The sequence below is a fragment of the Centropristis striata genome, chromosome 23, assembly GCF_030273125.1.
Source record: "Centropristis striata isolate RG_2023a ecotype Rhode Island chromosome 23, C.striata_1.0, whole genome shotgun sequence".
NCBI lineage: Eukaryota > Metazoa > Chordata > Actinopteri > Perciformes > Serranidae > Centropristis > Centropristis striata.
This window is the reverse complement of record NC_081539.1, coordinates 15,301,818-15,319,472: the sequence shown is the minus strand read 5'-3', so window position 1 is coordinate 15,319,472 and position 17,655 is coordinate 15,301,818. Positions and strand designations below refer to the sequence as shown.

General features: G+C 40.0%; 1 protein-coding gene across 1 annotated transcript in view; it reads left to right on the top strand.

Moving 5' to 3' along the window:
• The window catches only part of LOC131962431 (sodium/hydrogen exchanger 9-like), a 73,320-nt gene that overhangs the window by 10,206 nt on the left and 45,459 nt on the right, over nucleotides 1–17,655 (top strand). The window contains 4 exon segments of the mRNA XM_059327432.1: nucleotides 1,586–1,701; nucleotides 12,214–12,319; nucleotides 15,147–15,300; nucleotides 17,265–17,370. Coding sequence (XP_059183415.1) covers nucleotides 1,586–1,701; nucleotides 12,214–12,319; nucleotides 15,147–15,300; nucleotides 17,265–17,370 — 482 coding nt within the window.

Here is a 17,655-nt window from a genome sequence, read left to right as displayed (position 1 = left end):
TGCATTGACACATTTCTGACAGTGTCACTGAAAACGGAACATTGTGTGCTTTGTAAAAATAGATGTCATGGCAGGGCAGCTATTGTATTGGAGTGTATTAGATTGTACAGGTGAACATAATAATGTATCCTCTGAATGTTGTTCCTGTTGATGTAAAAATGTAGTGTCAGTATTTTCTCTTATTCTAATACTGTTAATTATTAGACTTATAGAATTGTATTTATTATTATTTCAACTTTTAGATATTTATTCTATTGTTTTTAATGATTCACAGTGTTTTATACCCATGAGAAAAAAGGTTCATGCCCTTTGAATATAATAGCCTTTGGGCTTGTCCAACCTGCTGAAATTCAGTTTAAATGTGCCGTCTTTCCTCCCTTCCCTCCCTTCTTTCTTCCATACATTAGTCCTTCCCCCAGGAACGCCCTTTTGTCAAACTCTCCCCAATTCCCCTGGGAAGCAGGGCACGGTTTGACATGTTGGGTCACGTGCGCATTCTTTGATGCGAAGGCACCAGACCTGACCAATCCTGTTGCTTGTTAGTGAGTCTGCCGTATCCCATGGGGGAAAAGAGAGTCTCAAGGGGGTGAAGGAACCTTGCTGACTCAACTGACAAAGTACATTGACTTCTTCTGTATCCCTCACACACACACACACACACACACACACACACACACACACACACACACACACGTCATTGCCATAACTTCAAATCTCCCTTAAAGATACATGAATAAGACGGCTTAGTTGCTCGACCTGAGGGTAGTACTTTAAATCCCGGCCTTGGGGACAGGTCGTGTGCCGTCACCATGGCAACAGACTCATGCCTGTTGGACAGTAAGGTTCTCCGGAGGACACGGTGGCATGGTGATTATTATGGGATGCTTCATGGTAACAGGATTAGTTCTTAACACACACCATTTACCAGTGGAGAGCTGGGCTGCAGTGTTGAATGCAGAATGGACATGTTAGGAAGTTCTTGCTCATATTGTGTTTTTATGCGAGAGAGATTTGAGTGGTGCATTGTGGGACAGCTAGAGTTTAGATATGTTTTATTGCCAGGCCCCAGAGCTAATAAAAAATACCGCTTCTATTTTATTCCTGTCACAATGCCCTTCACAAACTCTCCTCATGGTTTTTAGTCTTTCGGGTGATTCTGGGCTCACACTGACACACATTCTCATAATTCTGGTTCCCATTTTATTATTTCAGAGTGCTTATATTACCGTTATAAAAGGATGGTGGGGTGAAGATGGATTGGTGCTAAGATAAAGTGTCTAACAAGGGTATTTTCATGTTTGTATATCATGCAGTTGGTGTAGGGCTTGACCATGCAGATCCATAAGTAATTGTGGTTGAATTAAATGTTATCCAGCTTAGTCAAAGCTTTATGTGTCCACCTGCAATCTGCAGCCGCTGCCTGGAAACGGGTCAACTTACCTGCTGGTAGCATCTGGCCCCATTACCCACACTACTCTGGGGGAAGCCCTGCTGCGGTTAGAGAGATGACTGATAGGCCTGCTCGGGCTGGTGCTCCCTTATGACCTCACCGCGTGTCCTTCTGTCTGTTTGTCCTCAATCCCAGGGCCTGCGTCTACGGCTTCACCAGACTGATGGTGCTGTTGGGCCACGCAGCAGATGGAGACTTCTTCCTCACTGATTGCCTCCTGTTTGGTGCCATTATGTCAGCCACTGACCCAGGTAGCCGGCCTTATAAACGCACTCGCACACAAACTCTCTTTCCTTCTAGTGGCAACATTAATTTTTATGCCTCTGCGTTGGTGACAGTAGTGGCTGGAGGTATAATATTATCGAGGTTGTTTGTCTGCCCATCTGTACTTCCATCAACCCATACGTTCACAAATATCCATTTGGGCTCAGTTATGAACTGATTAGATTTTGAAGGTGAACGGTGAAGTTACTGTCGCCTTACAGAATTGTTTTGGGTCATAAATCAAGAATGTATGTGCTTATTATGACAAAACTTCACACAAATGTCTAATAGGATAAAATGATAAAGTGATGCCATTTTGTATCCAGAAAGGTCAAAGGTCAACTTCACTGTGACATTATAATGTTCTGCAAAAAACACTTTTCTGGCCATTATTCAATAGCATAACTTGAGAACAGAAGGAAAGATTGGGATCATATTTCACATTTGGTTGGATACTGAAATGAGCTCAACAGTGACTGCCCACTTTATGATCAGCTCTGGTTCCAGAAGTGAATTTCCTATTTATTTAGTCCTTTGAAGATTTGGAAAATGCTTGCATAAAAAGTTTTAAGCTTGGAACCAAGCCAAATAACTATGAGATGAATCTTAGGATACCATAAAATATTTATTTTCTTTTTTTTAAAGAGGCAGACTGTGTACATATTTTAAGAGTGAAGGAACAACTCTTTCCGTAAAGAATTGCAAACGATAATTCTTGAAGGCTGGTTTAGCGTACTTCTTTTTTTATTTAAAGCTTAATTGTGATTTTCAGGTTTTGGACACTCTTGTCCTCTTTTCATAAAAAAGCAGCATGACAGCAAGAGAAATCATGGCTACTCTGTGATAAAAATAAACAATCAGTTCGGTGGTATCAGTAAAACAGGCTTAATCAGGAGCCATACTATCGGTTCCTGTAAGCACTTACAGTACCAGTCAAAAGTTTGGATTGGAAGTTTGATTATTTTCAACATTGTACATTAATACTGAAGATATCAGAACTATGAAAGAACACATATGGAATTATGTTCTAAAATACAACCAGAATATGTTCTATATTTTAGATTCTTCAAAATAGCCACCTTTTGTTTTGATGACAGCTTTACACACTTCTGTTATTCTCTCAGTCAGCTTCATCAGCTGGTTACCTGGTTTTCAGTTAATAGGTGTGACTCATCAAAAGTTAAACTGTGGAATTTCTTGCCTTCTTAATGCGTTTGAGACCATCAAAGCAAGAGGTGGCTACTTTGAAGAATCTAAAATCTAAAACATTCTGTTGTTTAAAACTTTCTCTTTACTACATAATTCCATATGTGTTCCATCATAGTTTTGATGTCTTTAAAAGTAATCTACAATGTAGAAAATATAATAAAAATAAAGAAAAAACACTGAATGAAAAGCTGTGTCCAAACTTTCGACTGGTACTTCACATGGGAACAGCAGGTTCCACCATGATAGAGATCAGAGACGTACAGTAGTACTTCTCTGCAACATCATGAATAAAAAATGCTTTTCTTAAAACAAGGTTTGATATCATACAGACTTGTGGCTTCTACAGGAGACTCTGCCATCATTTCACAATCTTATATCTCACTGTAAGACTTGGCTGGTTTTAAAATGTATGCCTAATATCAAAATTCTGATTCAGAATATGAATTTCACTTTCTGAACCTCACAGTTGAGCTCTATTGGTGACACTAATCTTGGCTACCCACCTTGAGAGCTTCTGTAATTCTCATTTTCACACTACTGGTTTTAGATATAAAGCTGTATCTTTCACAATTCTACTCATACTTTATTACTCTACAACACAAGCTGAGAAACCTCAAATATTCTCAGAAGTGTTTGGCACTTGCTCACAGTGAATGTGTAACAGACACATCACAGGGATCTGCCTTAGGTAAACAAATACAAATGAGTTAAAGAAAAAAAAAACATCACGCCAGAAAAATATCAAAGACGCGTAACGTGTCGAGACTCTTCAAGCTACTGTTTTTCATTTCTGTAGTTTCTGAATTTTGATTTGGTTCTGAGGATTCATGCTGCTCTCTGCACTGTCAGACAACACGATGAGATAAAATGTTTTAAAAAGGGCAAACTTGTCTCATGCTGTCCTCTCCATACCCCTTATGCTGCTGTGCACACTGGATTATCAGGTGTAAATGTATGTGGGGTAAGTAGAGGCCAGCCACATAAAAAGTAAGATTTAGCATTGTTATGTTACTCTACTGGACATCTATGATATGTCAACACTTTTATACATGTAGCTCTATCTTAGTGAAACACCCTTCTTGCGTGATGTATATCCATCCTTTTCTTTGCACAATGACAAATAACGGAGATTTATAGCCCAGCCCAAATATATGAACAAAGTCACAATGCCCTCACAGTCAATGTAGCTGCTTTGAATTCAATGCACCTTTTTGCTGAGTGGAACCACAATATAATCTCTGTTTTTCAAGAGCAGTCAAGTGGGATGTCAAAAGGCATCCCGCGACGCCGCGACAGTGGTAATGTTAATGTCCTCATTTGGTGATGAATTATTTATACCAATAAGTGGTTGAACTGGGTGAGTGTCAAAGAGGAGCTGTAGATTATGGTGCAGCTGTCTCTCTGACTGACATTATTTTTCCATGCCATAATGTGCTCATCCCTACCGACCTCAACACACTCGTCACTTTGATTAGACTCACACCAGAATGCATGGATGGCCTAAACACCAAGGCCACTTGGTTTTCTCCATCTCCTGCTGTCAAAATATAGCGCCAGCTTTCTGATACTCTGAAAGGGAGCCATTAAAAATGTCCCCGTTCATTTCTCGCCCTTCTACATTTGCATATACGGGGGCCAGAGTAACAAAACACTCCAGAAATAGGCACAGACTTGCTTTCCAACAGACGCAGTCACAGTAACTCTAAGAACAATTTAGCGTTGAGTAATAAGACTGTTTTTTTCTCCGATGTCATAACCCTTGTGTGAGCTCTCTGGTCGTGTCCATGACTCATTGTGTAAGTGCAACTCTGTCACGTACTAACTGAAATGATGGAGATCTTGAGAAAACTGTGAAAGTCTTCAGAGGCTGGCAGCCAAGCTTTGTGTGAAATGGAATTTATTTGCCACTTGGCTTGCACTGGACTACGGGGGGAGAAAGTGAGATTTTTGATAGACTACATTCTCATTTTAGCTATCACAAACAAGTTTCTTCTGGGAGAAGCATGTAGCAAGCAACCGTAGTCTAGCATATATAGATTTGGTCATTGTTAGTAATATACATTTTTTAAGCATTTGGATGCTGTTTTGGGGCTGTAGCTACCATTGAAAATACTAATTTTCTGTTATTTATGGGAATTTGGAGGGTTTTTTATTTTTATTTTTATTTTTTTATTTACAGACAGACTACACGTCTTCACATTCTCCCTCAAATTTATAATTTTGGCAGTGTGGAGGATTCTTTCAAGCAACCTTAAAATCATTATGTAGGAAAATATGTATTTTATATCATTTTTGGTATTCTCAACATTTCTAAGGTAGGTGATGTGGCACTGGGGTGGGGATTTGGATTCATATTGCTAAAATTCTGGCTAAAGATGCTGATTTCTTCTTGTATTCCAAAGAGATGAGCCTGGTCTGACCGTTTGGAGACTCCAAATTAATGTCAGTGTGACAGTATATGAGCAAGGCATAGACTGCAGCTCACTAATAGAATTTGCAGATCAGATCACATCAGCAGATCAAATTGTAGATACTGTAAACAGCGTCCTTAGGTTTTCATTCATTTTGCAGTGTTTTACATTCTCTATTTTATAACAGTTTGTTGACAGTAGAGACAACCAATGAGTAAAAGCCTATTCATCTGTAATGTTCCTATTGGTATTCATGTAAAAATATGTAATAAATGACATGTAATGTAATGTAATACTTATGATGCACCATTGTCTCTATGCATGTTCTTATTTGCTCTTTCAATGTGCATATTTTGATTTTTAATCTGTTGCTGCTTTTACATAAGCCCCCAAATCTCTGTAACCATGAAACTAGTTCTTCTCAGAATAAGACACATGGTTCAGGTCACAGAGTGGAACGCCTGTTGCGCGATACATCCTCTAGCCTCAGGGATTGTTACAAAAGGTCGGTGAAACCCTCACTTACCTTTTCAAAGAAAAGGCTTTTCAGGGGTGGAGGGGGGGATGTCAGAGCTGGAAATGACTTGTTTACTTCTGCGCTCCCAGGCGAGATGTCAGCAGTAACTAACAAGATTTAAAGTGAACAATCAAAACAGTTGTACATGGGTGTATACATGCATAAGACTCAGCTTACCAGCATTTTTACAACAAGGATGCGCATTGCGGCAGAGCAGTGGTAACAATTATGCAGGAATGAAAACAGAGACAGGTCACAGTGACTATTTATATTATTTAGCACATACACCCTAAATAGTGAAATATAATTTGCTTAAACGTGGAAGTGGTGTTGTCAAATTGGTAATATTTTAACAGAAACAGGAAGTCTAATTTAGTGCTGTCATATTCTCATGACCTAACTGTTTCCCACTGTAAATATTTACCAGCCAAACAGCATGTGGCTGGTATTATTTTCACCCTGTAAGTCTCTCTGTGTGTCATTATGACAAAATGTGGTCCTGGAGACACTAATTGTAGCTGGAACTACCTCAGAAGCAGTTCTGATTACTATGCCAGGTGTTTATATGTCTGCCTGATGGTTTGCGAACAGATTATGTCACCTCGATCGCATCAAAACTGTGCAAGATGCAGTCTGAAACTTTACAGGTGTGTAGTTGAGGTCAAAATGAAGGTGGGATTCGGAGATGTGTGTGGTCTGAGCACGGGAAGTAGGGAGGCAGAAACTTGGAATGGGGCCGTTGCACCCTCCTTTTTTACAGCCCTGGCTGTCCACAAAACAACTTGTACATGATCTCATTTTGAGTTGTCAGAAAGTTACCAACATAGAGTAATAGTTGAATAGTTGCCTGCCAGGCAATAAGGCATATTGAATAAATCTTGCACAGTTCACTCATTACGTCAAACTCACTTATCTCATATCTTTTCCATTGCACCATAAACACTGTGTTGGCTGGTGTAATCCCTTTGCAAGATGGACTCTAGTTTTACCATTGTTGAATACAGTAAATTTTGACAGGGTCAGACATGTTAAACAGAAACTAGTTGCCTGTAGTGTATATAGGTGCATCTCAATAAATTAGAATATCATAGAAAAGTTTATCTTAGTAATTCAATTCAAAAGTGGAAATAACACATTATATAGATCCATTACACACAGAATGAAACATTTAATGTCTTAATTGATTTAATTTCTTCTAATTATAATGATTATAGCTTACATTTAATAGACTTAAAATTCAGTGTCTCAAAAAATTTGAATATATATTATAGTATAATATTTTAAAAAGTATGTTTAATATTTGTGTGTGTGTGTGTGTGTGTGTGTGTGTGTGTGTGTGTATATATATATATGCACTCAATACTTGGTTGGGGCTATTTGACTTGAACTACTGGAAATGGACTTTTCCATGATATTCTAATTCATTGAGATGCACCTGTAGGTCTGTCTTTATAGCCCAAACAACTCAACTTGTTTGGGTCTTAAGTAACTCTTGTTTGTCACAAAATATGAATTTCTAACTAGAGAAAGAACCAGCACATAAGTAGGCCTACGTTGTTTGATATCTTCAATTTCTGCAAGACTCTAATTACCTTTTTGCTATTAAAATTAATGAAGAATATAAAAAGACCTGATGCTGACAGCCAAAGCAACTGTGAGGTTCAGAGTAAACCAAACCAAACTGGAAAACTACTAATTATAGAGTGCTGATTTACTCCAAATTACTCTCAGTTTGTGAGGAAGGCTTTTCCTGCTGCAGTCGCGTGACCCCTGTTTGTGCACTTGTCAATGCCTAAAAAATGTAGCACTTTTTACGCAGAGCTGGAGAGATTATAGTAATTCCCTGTTGACCGTTGCCTCTTCCCTTTCAGTATTACATCTGCCTAATTTGGTCAAATCAGCGAGCAAATCCCATGCTCTGTGACTGAGATGGCTGAGCTTTGCCTCCGCTAAAACCTCTGCAGCAGGGTAATTTGACCTAATAAGGCTTCCGTCCGACCCTTTTAACTGTATTATGTCTGAAATAATTGTCTACTCTCTCCACCTTATGGTGTTGCTGTGGAAACTGATGAACACTTGACAGCTGTAGGACGGGGTTGCCATGACAACACAGCCAACCCGCACCCGCATGTGTGTGTGTGTGGGGTGGGCTCTAAGTTATTTTTTTATTTTATCTTTTTTTTTTTCCGTCGTGCAGTGTGAGTAGTGCACGACATGCTGTCATCAGCCAGGCATTATGGGAGCACGGAGATGGAACGATCCTGACTCCGGGGCCTACCTCGCCCTCTCCAGATAAAGGATTTTCCCCAACCAGGAAGAGCTTTAAACCTGTCAAAGACCAAAGAGCCTGATCTGTCAAAACAAGTCCTGAGGCTGCTCTCTTGCCACTGCTCTTATTATCAGTCTGGTCATATACTGGGTGTGATGCCCTCATTGGCCTGGTATTCGCTCCAGAGACGGCACACACTCATTATTCATATTACAGATTTCCCTGAAAACTAATTTATTGGATTCTTTTTGCATCTCGGTCTCAACAGGTGGAATATTAATCTACCGGGAGCTGTTATTGTTGTGAATATGATATTGTCTGGTCTTCAGAGTTTCTGTTTTCCCATCTATGCCTATATCCTTATAAATGAGTGTGTGTGTGTGCTTTTGTGTTATCTTTCTCCATATCTGACATTGTTTTTGTGATATGATAATTTTGTTTTCCTTGTTTTAAACTCAGCCTGCTTTCTCTCCTGGCAGTTACAATAGGAATTCGTGCCAGTGCATTTTTCCTATCTATCTGTCTATCTGTATATCCGTCTATCTAGCCGTTTTGTGATATATTCTAATCTAATCTAATGTAATCTTAATCAAATGTCATCTGATATACCGCATCAGCGAGCGCAGAGCCAACAATGCTACAGCCAATATCTTGCAGAAGGAGATACTTGAGGTGTCGCGAAGTGCTGAGCTGACGGGCACGTCACTGCCCGTCAATGTCAGTATTCTCCTTGTCACTCAGTGTCAACACCGAGGCATCCTGCGGTGCCGAGCATGTTGCGTGTGCATGCGCTCATTCATATGCTCAGCATCGTCCGCTTCATGTTTGCCGTTGGTGAACTCACCGTGGAGTTCAGCTCATATTCCTCTAAGCAGATGCAGAGTGTTGAGAGATTCAGCTGTATAAACAAGTGAGTAATAAGTTGTTTGTATTTTTCCCCTCAAATTTGAATTTCATCATAAATGAACTGAGAAATTGCTTTTCTACATATACTGTGGGAGGCAAGTTTGTGTCCTTGTTAAGATGATGAAATAGTATAGAATACATTATTTATACAGCATATGTATGCTTTTGATTGATTACTGCTTTCAACCAGCTAATGATGAAGTCACAACCACTGCTTAAAAACAAAATATCTAAATTACTGTATTTGCATATTTCACATGTGGTCCCGAAGCATTCAAGCAAAACTTTTGTCAGCTTTAGTTTTGGAGCCATGAGCCTTTAATTGCGATTCAAACATTTAAGGCAAATGAAACAAGCAAGGGGCAAAGGACGCAGATGAAGTGCAAAATTACAGGACTTCAATGTTCAATGGCAAACACTTTACATTTTATTGTTTAAGCACAAAATTGCTGCAAATTGTTGTCCTTCAGCCTATTGGTGCCTGGATTTAAATCAAAGGCAATTTTCTTTTATATTCGGGGCAATCTCCGGTGTAAATAGTGAAGCAAATGCGAAAGTGCCTTAAACCTGCATCATTTTTAATGGTCAGCAGTGGGCGACTCCACTGGCTGCAAAAAGATGTCAGATTGCAAGAAAATTATCCTATTTCTTACATTATTTATTTCCTCAGTAAAGATTATGGTCTGAGTTGCTAGTTTTAAGCCTTCTCCAATACAGCATGATTTTCATTCTGTAAATTATGGTCCCATTTAGAGTAAAATAGACCATAAAGCAGAGTTTGCTTTAGGGCATGGCTGTCTTGTTTTCTTCTTAGAACCATGTGTTTTCACTTCATAAAAGTTAATTGTAACGTTTTCCTAAAATGTCTTGTTCAGCATTCGGTTGTAATAAAAGACACTCTGAGGAGTTGGAGATTCATTTTGAATTATGACTTGAATTGTGACCTTCTAAATATTTAAATATGGTTTCTATTGAATCCAAAACACTAAGGATTTGGCATTGTACAGAAATTGTACAGAAAGTTGGGAAAGCTAGAGCATAAAATCAATAAATTACACCAAAACTGGGCGTTCCCAGTGGCACACCTGGTAGAGCGCGTACCATATAGGCATTGTCCTCGTAAGCGGGCGGCCCGGGTTCGAATCCGACTCAGAGCCCTTTCCCGCATGTCTTCCCCCCTGTCTCCCCCTTCACTGTGTCCTATTAATAAAGCCCAAATTAGATCTGGGAAAAGTTATTTGATTAGTTTGAACGCTCTGTACATTGGTTTTACATTCATTTGGGTTAGGTGGTGCCCAAAATGCCTGCTTTCATCAGCTCAGATTGTTTGGGGGTTCCCAGCATTTAATCTTTGTCGATGATTCACACCATGACATCACATGAGAGTTGAATCAGCTACAGAGGTTACTGTTAATGCTTGGGTCAGTCAGTGCTGGTAAAATAGATGTAGATAAGACTCCCAGCACCTATCTTTGACTCAATAAAAGACATCCATCTTTCTCAGCCATACCATACCAGACATTTGTATTTGCTCAACCCTGTAGTTTGGCATTCATGAATAGAAACACCAAAACCCACTGTTCACTTTGTTAGTGAGGCATTGCTTATGATTGATTTTATACTTCTATACTGTTTAGTTAGTAATATTCTAAAGGTTATGATTTCTTACTGAGTCTTAAAATTGACCATTTATGTGTTGCATCTCACTTAATCATACGATGAGTGAAAAGAACACACTCACAACTGCAGGTGCTGTCTGTGTAAATGTCCACTTAAAGTCATTATGCAGGAGCCACCTGTGTGAGAAAGTGAATTATGTGTGGAGGGATTCTTTGTGTTGCTGAGCAGTCAATGAATACTTACATTATTTAAAGCATTGAGCTCTGTGCCTGTAGTTCTCCTACATTAGACTGTAATTGGCTCCTTTTGGATGTTTTAATCAGCTGCAGCATCTTGGCTCTAATCTCCCCGATTCCCCCACCAGCGTCCTCTCAAAATTCCCAGAATCCTGGTCGTTATCTTGCTCTATAGCGAAAACTGCAGCAATGCTTTGAGCTAATAAACACACTCCCACGTATATTCATTCTCAACAAACATGAACAAATACAGAACAGAAACACCTGCAGTGTTAACTTTGAGGATATTGTAACAGTCAGTAACCCAAAATATGTATCAGCCACCTAAGTCTCTATGTTACATGGATGTTTTGCAATATCTGTGGTTGCAACTGCTACTTTGAAACAGGAAATGTAGCCTGTAAATTATGTAGTCACATATAAAGTGTTTTTTACTCAATCTGACCCGAAATTCAATTTAGTGTCAAAGTATGTGTTCATTTGATATGTGTATTTTCATAGTACTCTACTCCAGTATAAAGTTCAATTTTTAATGCAAATATTGGAATATAATTCCATGACATTGCACATATCGTCTACTCTGTGATCTCTTGCACATCCTTTTATTTTCACATTAATATGCACTTCTGCATAAAACTGAGCACCTTTATTTCTATTTCTAAGACAGTTATATTTGTTTTTCATATTCTTATTGTAATCTATATATTATATTATGTTCCAGACTGCTGCAGTACTTTTATTTCCTCCTCATATGTTTATTGTTTTTTGCATGCACAAAACACTAAAGCACATTCTTTTTAAGTGAAAACTTGGTGAATAAACCTTATTCTAAACCTTTTTCAACCATTTATTCTAATGTTTTGTTTTCTTGTGCACTTGCGTGACAATCTCATCATAAACACAGAATAAACATCAGATTCCAGATCTCTTGTGTTTGCTACAGTTTCAAATATGTAAATTATTCTTAATGAGTCACTGAAAAAGAACAATGATCAGCACAGTGTTTGGTTCTGCTTTGCTTCCTTTGCAGACATAAATATTGTTTATTCCAAAGCATTGTGTATTTTCTTCAGCTCGGGCTGAACAAGTCTTTGCTTAGTTTAGTTACTCTGGCTGCTCCAAGTGTCAAAATCCTCTTTCCAGTTCTGTCAGTGTGCTGACAATTTCTGTCAGCTTTCATTGTTACACTGAAACATTAATTCCCCCGGCTTCTCCTGGTTGTAGCAGCAGAGGTGATACTCCACACTGCTTTTGCTGTGTGATTAGCAGTGGAGTGTTTGCACTTCCTGCAGTCTTCAATAACAGTAACTCTTGTTTTGTTTTTCTTTTAGTGGCAGTTCTTGGCCTGCTGTCAGAGCTGCGTGTGGACTTGGATCTGCACACCCTGCTGTTTGGCGAAAGTGTCCTGAATGATGCCGTGGCCATCGTCCTGACACAGTGAGTATATGTTTTGGGATTTGTCTTTGCCCTCATTTGAAATGTGATATATTTCAAGGTTTAATTGTGTGGGAGCTCAGTCTTTTCCAGTTGGCATTATGGGGGTGGATGTGTGGAGGAGGCAAGAATGGATGGATGCTGCCAGCTTTAAGGAAAGGGTGTGATTGGCAAAACCGCATGAGTGCCTCAGATGCTATGCAGTGGACTGCGTAAGCGAGTTGCCCCTGGCACTGTCAGCATCTCATTAAGGTACTCAGTGGAGAGACTCACTGCCAGGGTAGAGACACGCTCCCAGCTAACGAACTCAGCTAGCACAGCTACTGTCAAATTCAGACAAAATACGGCATAAAATCCCCGGGAAGCTCAGTGAAGTAGCCATGATGCAGTCATGCCTTGTTCATACATTTTCAATTGCTTCATTCATTTCCCTCTTCTTTTCCCCCTTCTCTCCGGCATTGCAGTCAAATATGCATGTTTGTCCTGCTCACACACATTGCAGTCATTGTCTGCTCTGTTGACGCAATGCTAGTGAACAGTGTAGAAGTGCTAACAGATGGCAAGATGGGGAGAAGAGAGATGGAGACAGAAAGGGGAGAGAACTCACGCAGGTCCACATTCATGGCCAAAAGGCAGATGAATAAATGGAGGTGGAAGGGAAACGTATTTGTCCATATATGCATATTGTATTCACACAGACTGACGCATTGCATGTACAGTACCTGCACACTCTGACATCTCCTTCTCCGATCGCACAAATGGGCCCAGACAGGCAGGCAGATGGAAAGAAAAGGAGGCGAGTGTGCAGATTGTTGTGTTCACGCCGCGGCTGCTGTCTCTGTGTACATTGAAGTGCAGAGGAGGGAGCCTGCACGTCTTCCCAGACAAACAGTCAGATAGTGCTGTGTTTGTTCCTGGAGTGGCGTGACCGGCCTTTATGCCATCTCCTGTCACTTGACTGGCTCGCGAGCCTGCCGGTTGCCCTGGCTCTACACACAAAGCTGGCCCTTATTAGTGAGCCACGCGGGGACCTGGCACTGGAATTTTAACAAGCTCCCAGAGCAGCTCAACCTTACGCTGATGTGCCCTCTCACAAGCACTAAACTTCCTGCTCCAGCAGCCCTGAACCAGCCACCATTCAACCAGGTCCTGTATTGACATCTTGAGATTTTTGACTGGGACTCTGAGTTTCCTGAAGATACAGTCTCTAGAGGCTCACACTGACCAAGGTAGCCAAATTAAATGCGAGAACACTACTGGAGTCTCCTTGTTCACGGAGGGGATAATAGATTTTCCCCTTTCAACTTGCTGAGCTCATTAGCGACAGCTTGATTGATTCTTCCTCTTTTGCTATGGAGATTAAGGGATGTTGTGGTGTGTGCTAGCTCATTTCAACCTGACAGCATGAAAAGTGGAGATACATTAAAGGCATGGATGGATGACTTAATGGGTCTACCTGGCACAAGCCAAGGGGCCCAAAGTTTCAGGGCCCCCTCTGGCTTTTACCTACAAAATGTCACTCAAAGAGACCAAGCATGAAGAGACTCAAATTGACCAAAAAGAAACATAAAATGACTACAAAGAGACCGAAAAAATTACAGAGATCAAAACAACTGCAGAGAGACACAAGATGACAATAAAGACACACAGCAACTACAAAGAGACTCAAAATTACTAGGAAGAGAAACCAAAAAATCTAGAGATGCAAAGGGAAACTACTAAAAAAACTCAAAACTACTACAAAGAGATGCAAAATGACTACAAAAATAACAACCAAAGACCTTAATATTTACAAAATGATACAACACTTTAAAGAGACACAGATCATATAGAGACACAAAATAACAACAAAAAGGCTAAACAGCTACAAAGTCTGTTTGTATTGTTCCTATGTATTATTCCTCTGCCGAGGAACGCCACTGTCTCATCAGCTGCCAATGATTACTGGTTTATTTGTCAGACATTTATTTGAAGCCATAAGGATCTTCAACAAACCATTTAATGGTAGCTGGAGGAGAAGTAAGCTACCCTGACTATCAGAAGATGTATCCTATTAAAAGTAGGGAGCGAAACAACAAGCACCACTTTCTCTTTTTCTGCTGACTCTGGTTTCATTTAAAGCAGTCAAAGTCTAAGGGGAGTACATGGGAAGGTCTGTGGTGGGTAAAGAAATGTTGTCATTCCACAAAGGCAGTCAGCTCCATCAGCCAATCGCATGGCTGCCTGTCTCTGCTTGCTTCACCTCAGGCCCCCCAGCCCTCTTCCTTTCTCTCCCTCCCTCCCTCCCTCCTCCCCTCTCTCCTCCCTGTGAGGCCTCTTCTGCACTCAATGACTTCCATGTGGAAGTCTCCCCTTCCCCCCTCTCAAAGTAAATATTTATAGCGGTGTGAGTAGCACAATGCTGTTGTCTTTGTGAACAACAACAGTAATTCCCCTGTTTGCCACTAACTACAAGGGGACGTCTCTAAGGCAAATAATTCAGAATGGATTGTTTTTCAGGGAGGGATTTAACTTCTAAAGAAGGCCATGTATTCTTAGGAGTGACTCCAATAAATTGCACTTAAAGGCTTAGCTCAGCATAATAAGCATGTGAATTTATGCTCACTGCTCCAGACTGGTTTACACCAGGAACCAAGTGGGCCATATTTCTGACTACTGCATTTGTTTCCGAGCAATAAACCATGTTGACGCTTTAATGTTTCAGCATCTGTAACACTCATATTTACTTCTGTCGTAATTGTGCTATTGCCTTCTTTTTGTTCTACAGCAGTTTGTCTCTTTCTTTTTTATGTGTGTAACCCTTTTTATGTTGTGTCAATTTGTCTTTCAGTGCCATCACCACCTACGGCCAGATGGGCGCAGGACATGCCTTCCACCCCCCTGCCTTCCACCCCCCTGCCTTCTTCCTCTCTGTTGGTTATTTTCTTGGAGTGCTTGCCGGCTCCTTCCTCATGGGTTTCATATTCACAGTCATAACAGCCCTCATATCCTTTCATCCCCTCCCATCTTTGCCTCCGCACCCCAAACTCAATTATCACCTCAGCATCCGCCGCAATCTATCCACTTCCTCAACTTGGTAATTGCTTCTCTACCAAACCCCTACTGTACCACCTGAACAAAAGCAACGCAGCTAAACCTAAAGTGCTCCTGCGACATTAATGGTCGCAGAGAGGTCGTCAATCAAGCCAATAGCCTCTGATGAAGTTTAGACTCGCGCTGTTGTCCAGCATTTCCCTCTGATCTTGTAGTTATAAGACTTTAGGATGAAAAATGAGGATGTGTCATGAGAGGTTTGGGGCACGGCTCAGCTCTTATTTGCGGTGACTAATCTCCGGGTGAGCAAAGCAGAAAGTGAGCATTTGTTAGATTTTGCTGATGCTAACCATAGCAACAGTGTGCTCTTTTGTGCTGCATCTTCAAACAGTAAAGAGACTCAGTTTGACGAAAAGGAGTTCAGTTATCTTTTAATTACATGCTGTACCTGTCCTTGTTAATTACAAAAACAATCAGACTTTGGAGGGTGTTTTCATTATTTTAAGCCAGCAGGGCATCTTAAAGGGGTTGGGAATACAGAGCAGTAAACTGTAAACAGTTAGCAGTGCTAATATGTAAATATTCACAGCACCTAGACCCACTATTTTCGGTGGATATCACAGATACTGACCTTTTAACCTGTTTTGCTTTTTCCAGAACAGTGTGTAAAGACTACCGTATGCTTTACAAAGAAGCTTTGCCAGAGGGGATGTGGGACAGTGAGAAAGCAGGAGTAGGATGTGGACTTTGTTATCTGCTGGAGAGCTCGCACAAAGGATCTCATTAAGACCCAGTGGGTCACTCGAAATGGCAGATCCCCTGGCTTAGGGAGAAGCTTCTGCAGCTGCTTTTATTTTGCAGAGGCTGCAGAGAAACACTGCACTCTATGGTGCATGTAGACCGCCACAACAGGCATAAATTGTTATTGCAGCACTCGGACTGCTCGATTATGGCAACTATCATAATCACGATTATTTTTCATCAGTATTACGATGATGATTATTTAACACGATTACTCATTTTGACTTTGGAAACATCATACATTTATGAGTTGTTTTTTTTATTTTCATGGTGAATTTTCTCGAACTTAAAATATAATTCAAATATATTTAAATAGAATGTGAAAAAATAGATAAATAAATAAAATAAATAATAATACATGTAAACACAGTACATTTAAATGGATGATGTAAAAATAATAAATAAAAATATATTTGATCAATATAAATAAGATCAACTTTTATGTAAAATTAGCATGTTACATATATTATATTTTTACTTGTTTAATGGATAATACCTGTTATATTTTTAGTTTATGCTGCTGTTTACTATTCATTGATTTTTGCTATCCACTATTCTGCTGTAATTCTTGAAATTTTACCATTGTGGGACTCATGAAGGAAATTTTAATCTTAGTGCACTTCCACAACCTGAAATAGACCTACTAAACACATATTCAATATATAAAAATAATACATTAAAATAAATTTGACCATAATAATTAAAGTCATATATGTTGTAGAGCACTTCCACAACCTGAAAACTACTCAACATATATTCAATATGTAAAATTAATACATTAAAATAAATGTTACCAAAATAATTTAGATCAAAAGTGTAATAGAGCATTGCCCAAACCTATGGAAAACTCCAACATTCAGTATTTTGGTGAACATCCAGTCAATAACAGGTGAAAGAGCACTGCTGTAAAGGAAAGGGGTGCGCTTGATTTATTACACAAGACAAAATGAGAGCATGATTGCAAAATACAAGAATAATTGTCTTCATAATCTTTGGAAGCCAAAATTGTAATTGAAAAATTTTAATTTTATTTTTTCCAGCCATGTCTGAGTCTGATGCAAGGTGTTAAGTATGGTATGATTAACTTCTTGTATATCTTTAACTCGCTTTCCACCTCACCAAATTCACTCGGCTACGTGAGAATCCACTGCTGGAAACATCCGTCTTCATCCTCCTGTCCTGGAGCAGTTTCCTCTCTGCCGAAGCCAGTGGACTGTCAGGTGAGCGCTATATGACTCATATGTCGTGTGTTTGTGTCAGTGCTGTTGGTAGCGTGGAGGTCAGATGGAATACAAATCCTGTTAGTGAACCGCTGCCCTTTCCCCCTCAGGCGTCCCTTCTCAACTGCATGCACTGACTCGCTCACTCCTCTGCAATATCAGTGGCACAAGCAGCTGTGCGATTGGCAAGCTCTGCTGCTTCGTTGCATCTCCGCGGCCACTGACACTCCACAAAGCTGGGAATGATGTGTGTACATTGTCTGCTGTCCAGACATGACCATCTGC